A 22311-nucleotide genomic window follows, 5' to 3' on the forward strand; every position below is an offset into this window, starting at 1 on the left:
TGTATGTGTATATATACTGTATATATATATATATATATATATATATATATATATATATATATATATATATATATATATATATATATATATATATATATATATAAGACACACAGATGAAAAGAACATAGACAATCCCCTTAGTAGCACTCTAAATTACACCTAAACTAATCTATAAGATAAAGATGGTTAAAAAGAAACAGATGCTCCGCCAATTCAGAAAAAATGTACAAGATGTTATTGATTAAACAACAAGACACACTAACTTAAAAACATAAAAATACTAAAAATACTAAAGACAGCCTATGAAAATATATATGTATCAAAAATATAAAGAGAGGACTACTAATCAAACACTTTCAGTATTACAAAGAGAAAAAAAAAAAAACTAAAATGTGTCTAAATAAAGTTTAAATAATGACAACAAAGTAGTTTAGTCTAACATAATAGGCAATACAAAATATATTCCCAGTGTTTACTTTACTACAGCCTTTATGTAATCTTCTATTCTGAGGGACTTATGATGGATCTGATGCAGCATTTTGGACTTTATTTTTTGTTCCTGTTATAAGCAGACTTTGGAAACACATCCTGTACAATCAATATGGACACAAACTCTACACAATCTAGCTGCAGCTGAGTATTACCCTCCTCTTACTGTTTGGGCATTACCTGTCCTTGCAGTGCTGCACTTTGTGGTGTTTTCAATATGTATGACTCTGTTTGCTAATATGTCTTTATTAGTCATATTTTTCTTTATTTGCTGCATCAGTTCTCATTGATTTCATTTTGGGGAAATGCTGTTCAGGGTATAACTATTATTATTATTATTTTTCCCTGGTTGCTTTATCTCTTTTTTTCCCCTCTGTTTTTGGTATACATACTAATTTTTCCTGGCTATATACTGGGTCATTGACTATATACTTTTTCCAACGCAATGATTTATTATTCTTTCATGCATATGTCAGTGGGAATATATTTTGTATTGCCTATTATGTTAGACTAAACTACTTTGTTGTCATTATTTAAACTTTATTTAGACACATTTTAGTTTTTTTTTTTCTCTTTGTAATACTGAAAGTGTTTGATTAGTAGTCCTCTCTTTATATTTTTGATACATATATATTTTCATAGGCTGTCTTTAGTATTTTTATGTTTTTAAGTTAGTGTGTCTTGTTGTTTAATCAATAAAATCTTGTTCATTTTTTCTGAATTGGCAGAGCATCTGTTTCTTTTTAACCATCTTTATCTTATAGATTAGTTTAGGTGTAATTTAGAGTGCTACTAAGGGGATTGTCTATGTTCTTTTCATCTGTGTGTCTTATATAGTTTTCACTATCCCCTAGCACCATCAGGTCCTATTTAATTTATATACTGACTTTAATTGGGGTATATATTTTATTTTACCCTTATAGTTAGTTTTATTAAAGGGCTTGAGTTAACCTTATATATTATGTGTTGAGCAACTTCTCCTTTTGTGTGTTCTATATATATATATATATATATATATATATATATATATATATATATATATATATATATATATATATATATATATATATATATATACAAATGTAAATACAACTGTATCTCATCTGCATGTCTTAGGCAGGTCTGCCACCCCGCCTTTCACCATTATCACCCAGCACACAGCACTTCCACTGCAACAAGGGATTCTGGGAAATGACATGCAAATGAGCACACAGTGCCACTTTTTGCTTCAAAAACCATTTTGAATGTATATATATATATATATATATATATATATATATATGTGTGTATATGTATACAGGAAAAACAATTGACAGGCAGGTGCACTAAGGGATATAAGCACTTTAATAATAAAATAGGACAGTGGGCATAAGCATCCACTGATACAGTTTAAAACAGGAAAAAAGTCAACAAATAACATGTAAAATGACTGGTACATACACCAGTATGGTCGGTGGATAGCACCGGGTCAACGCTGGATATCGCTAGTACTACAGAAAGGGTCCGGACCAGTCTGAGTACTTACCCTGCTAGATGCGTGAAGACCCGCTCCCACCGGCTGCAAAAATTCCAAAGGAGTCTAAAAATATTTTTAAGATTAATATTATTATTTTATATTTAAAAATACATATTTATTCAAAAAAAAAATTGTAAAACATCAAATAAATCACATTATTTGATGTTTTACAAATGTTTTTTTTAAATAAATATGTATTTTTAAATATAAAATAATATTAATTTTAAAAATATTTTTAGACATTTTAATACATGTGTATAAATATATGTTTTGATTTAATATGGATATGATAGTTTATGGTTAGAAGTGGTGTGATTTATTTCTGAAGTTAATAGGTCAACTCAGAGTTAAACTTGGGACCTATCTATCGTTACTCCAATTCAGAATGTGGTTTTAATTATTTAATTATTCAGATACGCTGTATGAGACTCCATTTTCACTCTGTTGAAATTACATGTGCTTCCACTTTCCTTAATAACGCTAGATCCATTGGCTGCTGCTCTGTATTTAAACTCCAGGGACAGCGCTATCACGTGACCTCCTGACGAAGCACTACGTGCGAAACGTGTAGAGGTCACGTGGCGGCAGTTCCTGTGGAGTTTTTGCAGCCGGTGGGAGCGGGTCTTCACGCATCTAGCAGGGTAAGTACTCAGACTGGTCCGGATCCTTTCTGTAGTACTAGCGAGATCCAGCGTTGACCCGGTGCTATCCACCGACCATACTGGTGTATGTACCAGTCATTTTAAATGTTATTTGTTGACTTTTTTCCTGTTTTAAACTGTATCAGTGGATGCTTATGCCCACTGTCCTATTTTACTATTAAAGTGCTTATATCCCTTAGTGCGCCTGTCTGTCAATTGTTTTTCCTGTCTGTGAGCCCCCCTTGTGGGAGCTCACCTTTATAGGGGATGTGTGTAACCCCCCCAGACTAAAGGCTGCAAGAGGGACCCCCTACAGTGACAACATTAGCGCGGAGCAACACACTTCTTATGTATATATATATGTATGTATGTATATATATATATATATATACTCCACTCTTCTTTTCTATTCCATACATTGTATATTTTTGGGAATACCTTCATGTTTGTCTTAAAAATGTCATACATGTTCAAGTCCAAATAATTCATGATATGGTCAGGTTTCCATTTGATCTTTATAGTTGTACATTTGTTGGGTATAATCATTGTTTGTGGATATATGTATTATTGTGTAATACTTGTATAAGAGCTTTAACATGTATGCACTTTGTTGTTTATATGATAGATTATGAGGGAATTAAATTAGCACTTTATGACTTATGATAAAGGGTAATTCCATTAAGTGCAATGTTGTATCTTGATATGAAAGGGTAAATGAGGTCGTGGTTAGCCACACCCTGCTATATCTACCATATAACTAGTAAAGTGCATATACAACTATAAAGATCAAATGGCCAAAACTTATTCAAACGAAACGATATATTTAGACAAATAAAAACATTACACGCCAAAGAAAAAAAAAAAGCCCAACTCATTATTATACTGTAGTTATTATTGGGGAAGTTTTGTTAGATACAGTGTACTGACAAAATGTCATCCTATGTAACCTAACACAAATAATTCAAACGTATACCTATATCGAAATCATTCCACTCATTTTACTGTGACAATCATTACTTCCGAGACCTTTGTCAATATTTTGCATATATGTTTCCCCATATTTTACACTTTTCTTTTGTGTTCTGTACTGATAAACTGAAAAACATTTGATAAAATATTTGAAACCTCAAAGATATTAAACAAAAACTCAAATATATATATACTGTATATATATATCAACCACAACACCAAGATGCCTATATAATTAACTGTATTTGATAAAACTTAAACAATAAAGCTGCAGTTCAAGCTGACGGGTTTTTATTTTTTTCCCCATTCTATATGTGCATCAATACAATCTGCACACTGACAAGTGATTAGCTAAGTTGCCGATCGATCCGTTCTCCTGTAATCGGTCGCCGAATCGGGGTTTATTTAATTCAGTGTTAGGGCTGCACAAGAGTACCGAGGATGCAAAGTTCTGTGTGGAAGATCATGTGACCAGGCAGGCACTAGATACAATTGGTGCACTGCTAGAGAGAGTGCGGGGCTCAGAACCCAGAGCCTGTCTCAGAAGAGGAAGGGGGTGTGACTTTGGAAATGGTTTCTATAGAAACAAAAATGCTTGCTACATTAGAATACATAAAAATGTCTTTAAAAATTGTTGGTTTTTTTTAAGAAATGCTACAAGTATTTTCTCATAGTACAGAACTGATTTTTTTTTAAAAAGCACACGTAGGATATTGCTTGAACTGCTGCTTTAACATTAACTTTCCTAATTGTCTGTAATTTGTGTATTAAACTCTTATATGAAGACTGATATTTGTCACCATTTCTGTAATTGCAGTGTGAATATATTTACTTTTAAATTTAAGTTTTATTTGACTGGGTTCTACCCTCATTTTTGTGTTATTGCTAGAAAGTTTTGCAGCCAGGTGACTTGGTTTAGGATAAAAACTTCTTTATCATTAAATGTCTGTTCATTTTGTTTAGGTCCCAAAGTAAAATCTCTAAATCAGCTACCGTAGCCTCCGCTAACCCTGAGAGCCTTCAAGAAATGAATCCGCCCCCCAGCGTTATTCAAAATGTGATACCAATAACGATACAGCAGGTGAGTGGGAATCATTGTGAGGACCATGTATTACTTTCACCTATCTTTTGGCGAACTAGAGGAATGGTCAAGAGTGCGCCAATTACTGAACAATTTAATGTCAAGAAGGAAAAAAATGCGCACTTGGGCCTCAATAACCCAGAACAGAGCTTTAATGGTACTCACTCACAGAGGAAAGGGATCTTGGAATCATTATTTCAGATCATTTTAAAGTAGCCAAGCAATGTAATAAAGCAATGGAGAAAGCCAGTTGAATGCTTGGTTATAGGAAAATGTATTAGCAGCAACAATAGAGGTGGCAATGCCGCTTTATGGATCATTGGTAAGACTTCTTCTTGGTCCAGATCCACAAAGCTCAATGAAGTCACTTGATGTGACATTAACATCATGTTCACTAACGGTGTGTCTTCAAAGGACATTAACGTAACGTAATAACTAAAGTCAGTTCAGGGTAATGCGGGGACTTGACGATATGTTAGTCATACTTAAACTTGCCGTAACTCACATCCCGACCCTTTGTGCAGTGTTTAAATGTGTGTAACACCACAGTTAGACATCATTTAACTAAGAGAGCATAATGTTCTTCTCCTTTCTTTCCCAACTGGTGATAAAGACCTACTTTAGATTTGAGTAAAGCTAATTCGTACTTGATGGCAGTTTATTGGCAGATAATGCAATGTTATGCTACAATAACATGATGTTACGCCTATGCTAATGAGATGTAGAATGGCCGCTCAGGGAACATAACGTCCGTTCCTGTGTTAGGTAAAGTCATGTTATGAGCCCTGATTTAGCTGAGACTTGTGTATCCCCTTGAGGATTGCGTCCAGAGATACATAAATGAAATAGATATTATGCAAAATGTAATATCCCAGCTGTCTTCTTTGTCACGGACAGGCAACTCCAGAAGAGAATCAAGTTAGTTACGTTATTAAACTATCCCACCTGCCAGATCAGTCTGTCACGGCTTCTAACGTCCTTTTGCCGCAGGTCAGCCTACCACACACTTCTCTGCACCAGAACATTGTTAAAAGTGACAGAAAAGTAACAATTGCATGCGTCTTTGGGCGCCAATGTCTAAAACAGATTTTGAAAGTTGTGCGGCACAAGCATCAACTTTGTTTTTTGCGAAGGAAAAATGACCCTAAGGCAGGGCTGGGCAACTCCAGTCCTCAAGGGTCACCAACAAGTCAGGATTTCAGGATATCCCTGTTACAGCTCAGGTAACTCAATCAGTGGCTCAGTTGAAGATAAAAGGCATTAGAAACAACAATAGTCGCCGCCCAGGAACCAGGAACCATGCAATAGAATATCCAAGGGGTATCCAGGAAAAGAGCGTCCGCATGGGCCGATAGCCAAACAATAAAAGCCAGCTGTGGCAATCACCAGAAAGTTAGTTCTGGACCGGAGTAGTGAGAAGCCTCATAAAAAATAAGTCAGTGTACATAAATTTCTGATCAAATGCAGAGAATTGGGATCCATTTCTGTGTTCCATCTTTCCCACCGCTGTTGTGTCCATCTGCAAGTTCCATATGGCATGTAAGGCTGGACTAGGTACACACTCTGTTTGTTCACACTACTTTGCAGATTTGAATCTTACCTCTTGTATGCTGTATGAAATTGGCAGATGGACACAACTGCTGTGGGAAAGATGGAACACAGAAATGGATCCTAATTCTCTGCATTTGATGAGAAAGTTATGTAAAATCTGCACAATATGTATCACAGGAAAAATCCCATTGAAAGCAATAGGGTTTTTTTATTTGATACATCAGGAACAACATTTTGCCCCAGAAATGTACCACTTTTGCCTTGATACATGGACACCTACACAGAGTCTTTACACATACTTAAAAGTACATACATCATTAAAGTAACTTTTCTCAGTAGTAATTAGTAAAATCAATCATACTTGCAAATACATCATTAAAGTGTACTTATTTTACAGAGTCAAAGCCCTACTACCTACTTGCAAGGACTGGATGGAAAACCTCTAATTGCTGCTCCTGTTTTTACAAAGGTAAATATTTGTGCAATTCAGCTACGAATGCTAAAGTGAGATTCATATCTGTTGAAAAGTAAAATATCTAGCTGTTCTCTATAAGCCTTGTTAGAAAGGTATTTAATAGCAGCTATTTCTAAGTCTCTGTGCTTAAAAACTGAAATTAAAAAAGCATTCAGTTTCATTTAATTTAATTTATTTTTTAAATTCCTTCCAAAGAAATACACATATTTTTTCTTTGGTAAATCTAGTTTCTTCGTAGCACTATTACTCCAGTTTTGCAAACAGGAGACTTTTAGAAATAAATAAATGTGGTCTATGGACTGACACCTGCACTAAGATACTCGCACTGCTACATACTGTACTATCCCACATAAACTCACCACTACCTCAGACTTACTTCCACACATGAACCATACCAGATAACTAACTCTAGGGGCCAGATTCACTTAGATCTGTTAGTCTATTTATTGTTACGTTAACCAAAGTTTATACCTGTTAGTGATAACAGTCCCTAAAAGCAAATAACATTGTTTCCTAAATGATATTAATCTCCTATTAATTAAGCTCTGTTAAGGTTAATGCCAGGAGCTAATGCTACGTTTAAGTCAGCAGTCCTCAAACCCCCCAACAGATCAGGTTTTCAGGATATCCCAGCTTCAGCACAAGTGGCTCAATCAGAGGCTCAGTTGAAGACTCAGTTGAAAACTGAGCCTCTGAGCCACCTATGCTGAATCAAGGACTGATTAAGCCACCTGTGCTGAAGCTGGGAAATCCTGAAAACCTGACCTGCTGAGAGGGGGGGGGGGGTTGAGTACTGGAGTTGAGCATCCCTGATTTAAGTCACACCTAACTCTGGTATTACTCACATTCAAGCCCTGAAGGAATTTTGTTTGGGAGAGAGATCAGGAGAGAAAGAGAGACTAGGAGAGAGAGAGGGGGGTTGGGAGGGAGAAAGGAGACAGACAGAGAGAGAGAGATTTAACAGAGTTTAGTGAATCTAGTCCTAGGTCACCAGTGTCATTATGACTTGGAGTTAGTTGGCAGGTATGATACACTCACACATAATCACCCTCATTCACATAACAAACCAACTCATAAACACTTACTCAAAGTTTATCAAGTCCTGGTAACTTGACAACAATAGCACTATATTAGTACTATTGACCACTTAAATGTTAATAGAGTTGATTCCCTAATAAAATTTTATATTCCATCCATTTACTCTTTGGACCATGACAATTATGTCGGAAACAAATACGCACACACAAAAATACATTGAAAAGCTAGCACACTGCACAAGAATTTTCATAGAAGCGTATTGTTTAAATAATCTACAGTATAAAGTATATCCCCCTGCAAGCAAAGAAATGATGACATAGTGACCCGGTAGCTGAATTGCCCATGTTTTGTGCTTACTCTGGGTTTTTCATCAGCTCCCAGTATGAAGGTAAAATGAATAGATTTGGCTTGTATACTTATAAATATTGCTTCTTCCACTGGGTGGGGGAATCAATCTGGCACAAACCATATGATCCACTCATGGATCATGAAAAGAAATGCCCTTGGCCTAGTGAGATCCAGTAACTGTGAGTCCTACTGTGTATGAATGTGTTATTTAAGTAATAGTCCATGAAGAACAAGGTAGAAGAATAGTCCATTAACATGAAGAATAGTCCATTAATACCCAGGGTGGCGTTGTTGAAGGTCCAAGGTGAAGCTGCTAAACAAGTCGGACCCCAACCTGCCCCCTCCTCACCAAATCAGATCCACCAAACTGCCCGTCTCTCACGAAGTTGGGTCTGCTATCCCAATCACTCCAGTTTGCTTGCATCTCTCATTAAGACACATTTTAATGATGATGCAGCTTACAAACAATAAATGACAGTGACGTTTGTTATATTCCAACTATTTTTGATAGTTTTCTGTATATGTTTTGGAGTAAATAATATTTGTTGGGTGTGTAAGAAAGTGAGACAACAAAATAAATTTGATACGTTTTATGCAGTTTGATAACTTTGGCCTCTCTCTAATCTGCCATAGTGTTATGTAGGGCTGAATATAGGAAGGTCCATACTAATGGGCGCAGAGTGTGGAAGAAAGAAGGGATATTGGTGTTTTCTGAAATTTGCATATACAAAGCAGAGGAACACCTAGGAGTTTCATGGACGGGGCTCGAGGTGAAGTTGCTTGGTCTAGGTCATTAGGCCCTGGTCATTTTGCCTCTACCAAGTCGCCACCATTTAGCCGCCACACCGCAGAGACATCTCGCCCCCAGCCGCCAAGGTAAACACCTAACCTTACGCATTACCCTAAAAATGCCTAATCTTAACACCTAATACTAATGCTATCTTCTACCCTAAAAACCTTAACCCCGTACCCTAAATCCCAACCATAAAAACCTAAACCCTTACCCTAAAACTACTATTCTAAACCCCCTATGGTAGGCCCTAACCGCTAGAACCCCTTAAGTTAACTTGCCTTATTGGCAAAACGGCTGGCGTCTGTGTGCCAAGCGGCTGCGGTGAAGGGTCCATCGGCCACCAAATGTTGGCGGCCACTTGGTTGCGGTGAGATGGCCGTGACCAAATGTCCCATTCCGAAATTGATCACCTGCGGCAATGGATAGAAAGTTACTATCCTACTCTCCTATGTAACAAATAAAGACGTTACCCCCCCTAGTGCCAGAAGCTATCAACCACGGGGTCCCAGCTGGCTCCCTGATGACACACACAGAAGTGGAGCAACCTCCGCTTCAGTAATAAATGCTTATTAAATCTTGTGATGTCATAAGGGCTCTTTTAGTGCAGACCCTTGTAACATTCAGAGAATGTCATCCTTCAAAACGTCTTCTACCTTTTGCTGACAGAGGGTCTAGTAGTATGGAGCAATGCATTGACGATCTGTCTGGCAGCAAAATGTTCAATGCTGTGACACCACCTTTGTTTGCATTGAATGTTCTTACCCTGCATTTGACGTTAACTATATGTTAATAATATAAAAGTGCTAAATACATGATTAATAATGACAACAAATGTAATAAATCATATTAGATTAGTAAATACTTAGATCTCCCACAAGGTGTCATTATATAGTTAGGAATGCTGGAGACACGTAAATTCTCCGTTTTCTATAGCAGGTGCTGTATGGAATATTTCCCCAAATGCTTCTTATCCGCCGTTATCTTTCTGTGTATGTTTCTGTTTGATCGTTTAGACGCTGCAGGATTTGACGTCTTCGGAGAGCCAGTTGGTTGTATTTGAAAGTAGAATAAAAGGATCGCCTTCTCCAAAGGTTGAATGGTACAGAGAGGGAACGCTGATTGAAGATTCCCCAGATTTTCGGATTTTACAGAAAAGTATGTTTTGGGATTTTAACCCCAGCCCTGTCGGAGTGAATCCTATCTGGCAGGCAAGGGGTTAAGATATCTGATGAAGCAAAACTCTTGATAGCACCTCTTCTTATTACAGCTTTATTCTGCCTCTCCTACCATCATTTTAGTCTTGTCTGTAAATGTTACATACGTCCATAATCATATCTCTAACTGTCCATAAAATGTCTGTAAATTGAATGTATAACCTCTGTTCATTTAATGTAACCATGTATTGTCATAACTCTGTGCCCAGGACATACTTGAAAACGAGAGGTAACTCTCAAAGTATTACTTCCTGCTAACACATTTTATAAATAAATATATATATACAGTATGTACACAGTATGTGTGTGTGCGTATATGTGTATGTATGTGTGTGTGTATATATATATATATATATATATATATACACCTGTCCAAGACATGTGAATGTGCTCACATGTAATATTTGTATATGCTGTATGGTGGAGGGTTTGTAGTCACCTTTTCACCCACCATAACCTAAATAATGTGTGTTGAAGACCTACCCAAAGTCTCAAATTGCAAAGCCAGTACAACCAACCTCACACTGATGAGACCCAAACATTTGAAACAGTCTGTCTGTGAGTGTGTTCACTGGCTTTGCATCTCATCCCAGTCTATGTTTAAAAGCTGTGTTTAAAACAGCGAGCATTGGATTAATAGCTCCATGTAATAATGGACTTGAGACAAAAGGTGTCACTGTGTGCTCATTTGCATGTCATTTCCCAGAATCCCTTGCTGCAGTGGAAGCACTGTATGCTAGGTGATAATGGTGAAAAACAGGGCTGCAGACCTGTCTAAGACATGTGAATGTGCTCACAAGTAATATTTTTATATGCTATATATAATTATATACACACACACACACACACACACACACACACACACACACACACAGTGTATATGTTAAATTCTGAAGCATACTGTACATATTTAAATATACAGATGCAGTGAGTGACATATTTCCCTAGATAACACACCATATACCCTTATAATTTAAAGTGGCACGGGGTCTCCATAGTTTTGAATGGCTATGTTGGCACATTAAATCACAATATATAGTTTGTTATTTTCCAAATAATAGAGTATCTGTGTTTCTCTCCTGTTCATTTTATAATTCCCTGTTTGTCTTCTATTTTAGAACCTCGATCTATGGCTGAACCTGGTAAGTGTTGTAAATGCTTTTTGTCTTGTAATATTTGTATGGGTCCTGCTTCTTGCTGCTTATCCTGTGTTGACATATCTCCAAATATCCTCATTACCTGATGGTTTGAATATCTTAATTACCACTTGTGAAATTCCGAATGACTGATGAGCCTTGTTTTTGACATTAGATGCGCAGGAATATTAAACTCAACATATGCTACAGTATCCACATTTTTTCAGAAACATGAATACGATAGTTTTTGTAATGCTGTATTACTTTGTTCCTAGCTATTGATAGGAACTTATTTTAACAAACGACGGCTAGGGGCCATATGTTAAAGTTGCACAAAAATCTAAATGGTGGCCAAATAATAATTGGACAACTCTTGATGATATGAACACACTCACAGATGAAAGTATAGTGTACAGAACGGAAGAAGAGACCTGTTGGTTTTGTAAGCTCTGCACACTATAATTTCATCAATGGAAACCGCTCACGTTCATCTATAAAATGGTATCACAGCCTGCAATTAATTTACACCTCTCCAGGACCGATAGAGCTTCTAAAATGCTGACCTACTTCACAAATTCACATTACTCATAAGCCAGAAGACCCCTGCTGAAATTAAATCATCAGCTAGTATATATATGTACATACATACATACATACATATTGTGCATACATATATACATACTTCACCATACTCTGATGAAGTAGACAGCGCTGCAAGGTTGAATATCAAAATGTGGTCTTTATCATCCAAAGTACAGAAACCAAAGTTTCGGTCACTCTGGGACCTTCCTCAGGGTGGTTAGGGTAGGAACTCAGGAAGGTCCTGGAGATGCCAAAACGTTGGTTTCTGAACTTTGGACGATAAAGATCACATTTTCATATTCAACCTTGCAGCGCTGTGTCTACTTGATCGGTGTCTGGTGGAGTATTTATCTATCTCTTGATTTGCTGTTTGACGCATGCACTAGCCATATAGTAGCTGGATACATAATTGGAGTGCCTGTTATCAAGTTTTATTTTATATATATATATATATATATATATATATATATATATATATATATATATATATACAGTTGTGTGAAAAAGAAAGTACACCCTCTTTGAATTCTATGGTTTTACATATCAGGACATAATAACAATCATCTGTTCCTTAGCAGGTCTTAAAATTAGGTAAATAAAACCTCAGATGAACAACAACACACGACATATTACACCGTGTCATGATTTATTTAACGAAAATAAAGCCAAAATGGAGAAGTCATGTGTGAAAGTTCTCGGGGCTGCCATTTCCCTTGTAGAGACATATTTCCACTCTCTGTTTGGGTCATTACCATTCATCTTAATTCGCATGATATCACAATAATTTTTATATCACATTAACTTTATAATTTATATTCACTCTTTATTGACAGTTTACTAACCACAAGTGTAGGTAGAGCGCTTAGTGTATGTTTAATTTGTCACTACAGTAACTAACCTATATAACTATTAAATGTGCACTTTGTGGAATCTCTCAGCAACAGATGCTAGTATTGTTTTCCCTTTGCTAGAAGAGATATGCACTTTAGTCATCGCAGAAGTCTTCTCTGAGGATTCCGGCATGTTTACATGTACGGCCAGCAACAAATATGGCACTACGTCCAGCACTGCATATTTAACTGTGAAAGGTAAGAATAAAGGGGAATTATAAGGCTACGGCCCCGCTGCCTGCGCTGCACGCGCGTCTGCAAGGCTGGCGGGGCGTGCAGCCGAGTCCCCCGGTCTGCAATGAGCTACAGGGGGGCGTGACGCGGGAGTGACGGAGGCGCGGTCGTGACATCACCCGGCAGGTTCGCCCTCATCGGCTGAACCGCAGGGGGCGTGGTCTAGCGCGCCGTCATGAGTGCTGATCTCAATTCTCTTGAGAGCAGGAGAAACTGTCGGCGCAGCGCGGCGGCCCCCCCTCGCAGCGGGCTCGGCCCCATTGTGGGGCGGCTCTTGTCCGCCAGCGGGGACCTGGCCTAAGGGAGAGCACTGGGAGTTTTGTTACAATATACTATAGAGATGTGTTGTCAGTATATCAGCATCCCCTTTTTATAAGTTCCCAACAATGCAGCTCACAAAATATCTATTCGATATGTTTTGAAGTCATATTCCTTGTCCTGGAGAGTTGAGATGTGCAGAAACCATGCAAAATTGGCTTTTTTTTAGTGCCCAAAAAAGCCATGACTCGGTCAGGGTTCACAAACTATTTGCCGTGCATTAAATCCACGTGCATCGCGATTTCATTCAATCTGTTGATGTGTGAAAGTCTCTAAAATCGCTAGATTTGCTTAATACCGAGACTATATATATGGCGCCCAAACCATGTTTTGCTCACTGCCTGAGGATATTTAGGTGAAAGTTTACAAATGTTCCAACATTATTAGCCATTTGAGGATAAACGCTTACAATTTTGCTAATTCATTTTGAACAGTTTCGCACGTCTCCACTGCAGAGTTCCCTCATGTTCCCCCAACAGAGCAGGTTTTACGAAAATCCCTTCTTCAGAACAGGTGGCTCAATCAATGATATCAGGGATATCCATAAAACTTGACCTGTTGGGGGAACTTGAGGACTGGAGTTGCGAACCCCTGATCTGCAGGAAAGCAATAACATAAATGTAATAGTTTGGGCATTTCTCCATTCACTTTAGTATCTTCATTAATGCCTGTTATAAAATTCCAACAATGTGATATGGGTCTTTTATATTCTTAGGTTCTACTGAAGATAATAGTCAATCTCCCTTGACTATAAGCACAATCAACATAGATGCCTTCAAATGTGAACCCTTGCCATCCACAGCAACGGATTTGGTCGATCCTTCTCCAAAGCCCAAGTTAGAAGGCGTTCTTGTGAATCACAATGAACCGAGACCAAGTTCTAAAACTGGCCTAAGGGTACATTTCAACCTGCCAGAAGATGACAAAGGAAGCGAAACTTCATCATCAGAAGGAGGAGTCATGATGGGAAAGCATGTTGGGTTGGACATGGAAGACCTGCTCAATGGTCAATCGTTAGCTTTAAAGGAGCCTCCACCAGTATTAACTAAGCCCAAACTGTAAGTGGCTTCATTTTCCATATGTGCTATTACAATTACTTTTAACCAGAACCAAATGTATACAAGTGCTCCACACAGACAGAGGTCCTAACCCACCTGGTTTTGCCAATGGGCAAGATTAGTGATTCACAGATGCCGGAGACATCGTGGCTGCTACATCAGTATGAGCAAAGCACAGGAGGGCTTTAGCGAGAAATGAAAGCTGAGATGTAGGTAGGAGCAGGAGAATGTAGAGCCTTGAAGTGGAGGAAGGTATCTTGTTTGCACTGGAAAACACTGAAATAATGCTACCTGTATTACACCGAGTCTGGTGCCGTTCTTTGAGATTGATAATGCCAGATCAGCCTCTCTAGCAGCATTATTATTAAGCACAGCCGGACGCGTGTACAGGAAAGTTGTAAGGATCTTGCGAAGCCTGCACTAGCAGGGACAACGTTTACTTACCGTATTATGCTGCTTGTATAAACTGTATAGCAGTGTATACAGTAAACAATAGACAGCATGTTTTTAAAAATGTGTAAATATGTATCCTATTAGCCATAACACTAAACATAATTCTGGGGATAGCAGCCTTTACTGGGACCAGCTGTGTGGCTGGACCAACCTCCACCCTATGTAACATACCCCCAAAAAAACCTTAATGGCTTCAGCTGTCAGACGGGCCATATTCTACCCTGAGCCACATCTTATCCTACAATAAGCATCAACCTTACCTTCTTGTTTCAGCATTGTCCCTCATTCCCTCTAGACTGTAAGCTCTCACAAGCAGGTCCCTCCTTACCTCTTTGCATCTATTTGTCCTCACCTGTATGTAACTGTTTATGTACTATATATAACTCTGTACCCCAGTCTGCGCTGCGGAATAAATAAACGCTAATAATAATAATACCCGCTGCTTTGCACGTTTTAAAGATGATTATTACACTAAATGAATGTACAATGTCATGATTTTCCATCTTTGTTTTGCACACAGAGACCCTGTGAAATTACAACAGCTCCATAACCAAGTTATGTTTGAACAGCAATTACTGCCTACGTCACCGGTTTCCTCAACAAAAGATGACTTACCTAACACCGCTACCCAAAACTCATCTACAACTGCTCAACCTTACATCGACATGTATGCTCGCCCTCAACCATTTCTTACCAGCTCAGATGCACCAAACAGTGTCCCAATGGCTAAATATTCTGCTTCCATGCCTAGCACTTTGTCTCAAATAAAACCATGGTCAATAAGCAAAGAAAATCCATCTAATTCCTTTCCTGTATCACCTCCAACCAAAATTGAACAGTATACATACACAGCTAAAGAATGTTTCTTGTCATCACCACACTCAACATTGTCTGGCCAGTACCAATTTCAGGCGCAAACTGTGTCTCCTACTCCTATGTCACCTCCGCGAATTCAGAATTCGGCAGCATTTCTCACTTCTGTACTTCCGTCGCTGCCTCCAGCCCCAACACCAACAAATTCGATGGGTCTACCTAAAAGTACAACTTCGTAAGTAGCATACACTATTACATTATACATCTTACTTTGTTTTATGACTTTGCTTGTAATTCATTCACAGGAAATGTAGTAGACAAAGCAAGTGATTCTCCCTTGTTAAATTGGCAAATATTGTACATTCCCAGAGTTCAACAAAGTCACGACGTTGGCAGAACTTCACTTAAACTCACAAAGTTTGTGAAATTTGACAAAAACCATCTGTAATTCTGCAAATATTCCTCTTGCGCTGAAAAAAAAGAGAGCTGCGATGTTAACCTTTTTGACCTCGAGAAAGTCAAAAAAAATTAGCATAAACTTTTTGCCTTTGCATGAATGTCCAGGAAAGGCAAACTCTCACATCTCCAGATACACTATAGTAATACATGTTAATTTTTCATCCATGGAGAGAGTATTTTTGACAAGACCTAAATCATGTAGAGTATGGCGTCTAAGGAGGGACAGTTGAGAGAGAAGTCTGGTGATTTAATTCCATTCTGTCTTTTTCCTTCTTGACCGCTGTTGTCTGCTAATGGTCTAGTCTCATAGTGAACATTTACCCGTTTTGTGCAGGTATGCAACACACCAGGTCACACTCTGTCTCTTTTATGGGGTTCCACAGTTCAAAATCCAACAAGGATGTAGGAGAATGCTGATGACACAGCCGTCATATACTCGGATGTTGACTGTTATTGCTTGTTATGTCATACTCTCATATTTTTGCATAATATACTCATGACCATTGATGCTTTCCCAATACAAATGTGTAGTTCAGCTTCTAAAAATAGTAACAATTGTATGTATGTATGTACATCTTTATATAGTGCCATTAAATTACATAGCGCTTCACAGCAGTAATACACATGATAATCATATAAATAACAATTGGTGGTGTCTTGCTCTATGATGCTGATTTGAATGAAGTCAGCATCGTCAGCAAATAGCAATGAATCAAAACTGAGGGCCCCCCCCCCTTGCCGCAGGGCGATCACGGCAGACACTTTTGCTTTTTCGCCTGCTGCGCTTGGGACTAGAGTGTTGCTACATCTGTATGTATATCTTTCTTTATATAGCGTGCACAGCTGTATTCAGCGCTTTACAAGAGAAACAATACAGGACAGGGAATTATAATACAATAAGTCCAACAAACAAGATCAGACAATAGGAAAGGAAATCCCTGCCCCGGAGAGCTTACAATCTAAGTCCTCCTCTGCCACAATGGTTGGTAGGAGCAACAGTGGGTGTGGGACGGAAGAGTCTAGGCTATTGAAATGCTTCATTTAAGAGGTGAGTTTTTGGTTTGTTTTAAAGGTGGGGAGAGAAGGTGCTTGGCATATACTGAGTGTGAGGGAGTACCACAGGTAAGGGCGAAAGAGAGCAGTAGAGGTGAAAGGGGTAGAAAGGAGACAGTTGTGGGTAGAACATAGGAGATGAGCAGTTACATAACGAGAGATCAAGGCCGATATGTAGGGAGGAACAGATTAGTGGAGTCTTGAAGGTAAGGAGGAAAACTTTGTATATGATCCGAAACTTGATAGGAAGCCAGAAGGATTTAAGAAGGAAATGAGCAGTGCATGTTTTGGGAGAAATTGAAATGATTCTAGCAGCAGAATTTTGGATAGATTGCAAAGGAGAAAAATTGTGAGGCAAGAAGGCCTGTTAGCAGTATCTTACAATAATCCAAATGGGAGAGAATAAGGGCATGCATCAGAGTTTTAGAAGTAGCGTGACGCAGGAAAGGGCGGATTTTAGCAATATTACAGAGGAGAAAGCACATTTTTGCTATGCCGTGTAAGTGAATAGAGAAGGAAAAGGAGGAGTCAAATGTCACTCTTAGGCAACAGGCTTTGGCGCCAGACAGATGGTAGTACTGTTTACTGTGATGGAAAAGGGGGGTATTAGGCCAGGTTTAGGGGGAAATATGAGAAGCTCGGTTTCAGCTATATTAAGTTTAAGTCTGCAGAGCACCATCCACAAAGATATATAGTAGCAAGGAGGCAAACAAAGACTTGGGACTGGATAGCATGTGGGAACGTAGGGGTGGATAGATATATCTGCGTATCATCTGCATAGAGATGACACCTATGGCCAAATGAGTCGATGAGGACATTAAGTGATAGTTTGTTGAGAGAGAAAAGGAGAGGTCCCAGAACAGAGCCCTGAGGTACACCAACAGGCAGATCAACAGAAGATGTGGACATGTTAGCAACAGAGCCCGAAAATTAGCAATCGGAGAGGCACAGTACAGTATGATGAGAACCAGGATATAGCTTTGTTGTGGAAACCAAGAGAGTTTAGACTATGAAGGAGACGAGTGTTCAACAGTATTGAAGGCACCAGAGAGATTGAGCAGGATTAGTAGTGAAAAATGACCTTGGGATTTTGCTTCATGTAGATCTATATTTATATCTTGCATCTCTTTGCATCAACATATTAAGGCTTTTGCTCCAGTCAGCTTGTGAGTGTAAATAGGAGGAGTTACATGATGCACAGATTATAACGAGATGCATCACATTCTGCGCCTCTGTGTATCCCTTTGTGTGTTGTATTTGCTGCAAAAAGAAATCTTCTGAAGTCTGAAACTTTTCTCATTAACAATTTGGGTTCCATCATATGACACACTTTCTTACATTTGATGCAAACGCAAGCAGAAAATGGAGCAATTCTCAATAACAAACTACTATTCCCACTTTCTTTATGTTCATACATCAACGCCTTTCCCCTCTCAAAAATGTCTTTGCTTTGCTTCTGATCTGTGGTTGCTCACTTGTATGTAATTTTATTTTTTAAAGTACCAATTATTTCTGATTGCTTCCCCATGCCCTCGTGCCACTTGTTTTTCATCATCAAAAGGGTTAATACATAATATATGGTTTTCTATGTAATATTTGATTGTTATCGCTTTTTCTTACAGGTCTTTTCGTGGAATGACAAAGAAAAATTCAAAACCGGTGCATTTTAATGCTCCAGAACAAATTCGCGACAACAAGAATTTGCTTGTACGAGAATTAGACAGGAAGTTCTCTTTCAGGGATAATACGTCTCAACACAGCCAACGGCAGCAGGTAAGGAATGTAATGCAGCATTAGCCATCATCATAAGATTCTAGGACAGTCCTGATTAGTGATGGATGAACATGTTCAAGTTCGGTCCGCAAACATTGCGACACACATTTCCAATTCTTGACTAACAAATTCTTCAAAATGCAGGTCTCCGCTAGAACAGAGGTACCAAGTACATCTCTACTCACAAGTTCATAACGCAATTCTTAATTTATTGTCACAGCCAAAACCAGGGGAGGAACAACGTCTCAGGTCCAATGTGGACCTTTCCTCCTCTGTTCTTGGCTGTCACAAGAAATTTAGAATTGCATTATGAACTTGTGAGTAGAGATGTACTTTGTGCCTCTGTGCTAGAGGAGACCTGCATTTTGAAGAACGTGTTTGTTTATGTTGTGTTGGCTGCACAAGCAGGAGTCTCCTCGCCTGAAACTGTTTCCCCGCACTTTGGAACAATTCTTGGCTAACCCACGAAAATTAGTTTGATCGTTTTTTCATTCACAATCCACGCAAAAGCATGGAATTTCGCAAAAGTGTCCTTTTTTGTTGTTGTTGTTTTTGCTTTGTCAGACTTTGAAAATCTTAATTTTGATTCCTGCGCTCGAGCTTTAAGCGAACTTCTATACAAACTTCCAAGGTTTTTTTTTTTGACGATGAAAGTTTGTGAAATTCAATTTAAAAAAAGGCGACTTTGTTTCCTTTACCTACGGCGAATTTGTGAAAAGTTAAACTTGCGAAGATGCACCGTTTTTACAGAAAATTAGAACTAAAATGTTCCCACATCTCTAGTCCTGAGTCACAAGTTCTAGGCAAAACGAAGGACTGGATCAAAATCTCTAATGACAGTTAGGTTGGCAGTACTGTCACTCGGCTGGAAAACTAGGGCAAAAGTAGAGCAAAAAACGCCACCATATTTATCAAAAATGCCAATTGTATCCTATGGGCATTTTGCCTTAGATAAATATTTTCGCTCCTGTTTTGCAGCTGGGAGATTTAGATATTGAATGTATCTCACCAGGGGTGCTATTTATCAGTCTCCAAGGTGTCACACGGGAACAAAACTGGTGCAAAAAACTGCACCAGTTTTTTCTCAAATTTATCGGGTAAATATATATACAGCTCAACCCCCTTATAACGCGGTGCTTGGGGTCCAAAGAATCACATCGCATTATAAGCGGATCGGGTTAAAAATAATGTATAATTGTATGCATTGTACAATAAAGTATTTAAGACACCAATAATCGTGTTGTAAAGTATTCATAAATAAGGAAATTGGGAGCCACGCTTGCATCGCGTTATAAGCGGATTCACGTTGTAACGGATCGCGTTATAATGGGGTTGAGCCGTATATTTATATATATCCTATAATGTTCAGTGCATTAATCATCGATACACACTGGGCAGTAGTAAAAGCGACTTGGTAATAATGTAAAAGCGCAAACTGATTCAAATATGCAAGTGCAATATAAAACAGACTTAGTGCAGCCTACAGTAACGGTCACTAGTACCGTGCAAACAATTGAAAACACAGTGAAAGCGCAAATAAGTTTAAATGGTGATAATTGTGTAGTGCCCAATAAGTGAAATGAAGCACTCACAGCTGGTCCACTGTAGTCAATGACCACAATGCAGTCAAGATGAAACAATGGCTGCAAGCTGGAGTCCTCCTCAAATAAGATACGAGAAGGACATAGCATAATACAGTTTAATGATACAACAGACTAGGGAAGAAAGAGGGAACACACTCACATTTTCCCAGTCTGCTAAGCGCATTGAGTGTGTTACGGGCACATTCTAGCCTCTCAGGATTATGCCACAACCTCCACCTGTTAGCCCACGATGGTTCGCTCCGCTCCACTCCTCATGTCGGCGATGTTCCTGCCGGTCTCGGAACTTCCATGTCTGCGCGCGCACCACAAGTACGGTGTCCCAGTGGAGTAAGGTGGCTGGCTGATAGGTATGGTGTCCTCCGAGGGCCAAAAAACCCTACGCGTTTCGCCTTTCATCAGAAAGTCGGCTTCCTCAGGGGTTGTAATGTCCTGACTCCCAGAAATGGTTTTATAGACATCTCCCTCTGTTCATCTCCCTCGCATGTATTTCTCTCCCCCCTCTTTCACAGTTCCTCTCTCCTCCCGAGAGAATATAAAAACCAAAACAGCAGAGTACCCGTCCTTCATTTAGACTCTTTTTAACCTCATATTAGGAATATATTAGGAATATAATAAAATTGTCTGCTATTTTGATTTGATTTTTTCTATACTGTATGCACTGGAGTAAAGTTTACCTTGATTCGCAGGAGTACAAAATCTCCAGCTTCGAGCAGAGACTGATGAATGAAATCGAGTTTCGCCTTGAGCGTACGCCTGTGGATGAATCAGACGATGAAGTGGAGCATGATGAAATACCTACAGGAAAGTGCATTGCACCGATTGTTGACAAAAGACTCAAGCATTTCCGTGTTGTGGAAGGAACATCTGTTACATTTACCTGCAAAGTTGTCGGAATACCTGTACCCAAGGTAAGTCTAAGTTGTCAGTAGACCTGAGGCATAATGTAAGCCGGGGGTGGCCAAATCCTCAACTCCACCAACAGGTCAGATTTTCAAGATATCCCTTCTGAGCCACTGATTGAGCTACCTGTGCTGAAGCAGGGATATCCTGAGAAACCTGACTTGTTGGTGGCCCTTGAGGACTGGAGTTGGTCACCCCTGATGTAAGCATTGAAGACGTGCTTTGATTTCAATCTTCAATAAAATCTAGTGGTAGTCTGATTTATAAATTAAAAAACAGTGGTACTCTGCACCTCCTTATGCCGTTGCACTTTGTCAAGTTTGCCATATTGGGTAAATATTGGTGGTTGACACCATTTAAAAAAAAACATCATACAACCTACAAGTAAATAATGAAGACTCGTACATCTGTACATCGTAGCTGTGTCTAATTTACATAAGACCATTTTTTTTAATGTCGGCTTCTAGATTCGGTTTATATGCGGTGAGATGAGGTTTGAACATATTTTTATGTTAATTTCGCTAGGTGTATTGGTTTAAAGATGGCAAGCAGATTTCAAAGAAAAATGGCCATTGCAAAATGAGAAGAGAAGCAGATGGAACGTGTTGTTTACATATTGAAGCTGCTACCAATGATGATGATGGAAACTATACGATCATGGCAGCAAACCCCCAGGTAATCCTTTGCAAGAACTTGACTGTTCCTATTCCATGTATTTTTGTTTGAGCCTTTATCATACATAGTGTAGAGTGGGGAACTCTAGTCCTCAGATATCCCTGCTTCAGCACAAGTGGCTCAATCAGTGGCTCAGTTGTTGACTAGAGTTCCCCCCTCCCCCCCACTCCTGCCCCCAGCTGTAGGGCCTGGGCTTTTCAGATGGAAGCCTGTGAGCCACTGCCAGCCTATGAGAGACTTACAGTTGG

General features: G+C 38.9%; 1 protein-coding gene across 5 annotated transcripts in view; it reads left to right on the top strand.

Annotated features, from left to right (window-relative positions):
* The window catches only part of MYPN (myopalladin), a 123409-nt gene that overhangs the window by 81897 nt on the left and 19201 nt on the right, over positions 1-22311 (top strand). For all 5 annotated transcript variants that reach the window (XM_075610879.1, XM_075610880.1, XM_075610882.1 and 2 more), the window contains 10 exons: positions 4579-4696; positions 6645-6716; positions 9915-10056; positions 11234-11257; positions 12805-12921; positions 13991-14333; positions 15307-15834; positions 18734-18884; positions 21175-21396; positions 21914-22063. In XM_075610879.1, the coding sequence (XP_075466994.1) occupies positions 4579-4696; positions 6645-6716; positions 9915-10056; positions 11234-11257; positions 12805-12921; positions 13991-14333; positions 15307-15834; positions 18734-18884; positions 21175-21396; positions 21914-22063 (1867 nt within the window). The remainder of the gene's footprint in view (positions 1-4578; positions 4697-6644; positions 6717-9914; positions 10057-11233; positions 11258-12804; positions 12922-13990; positions 14334-15306; positions 15835-18733; positions 18885-21174; positions 21397-21913; positions 22064-22311) is intronic.

Source organism: Ascaphus truei, chromosome 8 (genome assembly GCF_040206685.1).
Source record: "Ascaphus truei isolate aAscTru1 chromosome 8, aAscTru1.hap1, whole genome shotgun sequence".
NCBI lineage: Eukaryota > Metazoa > Chordata > Amphibia > Anura > Ascaphidae > Ascaphus > Ascaphus truei.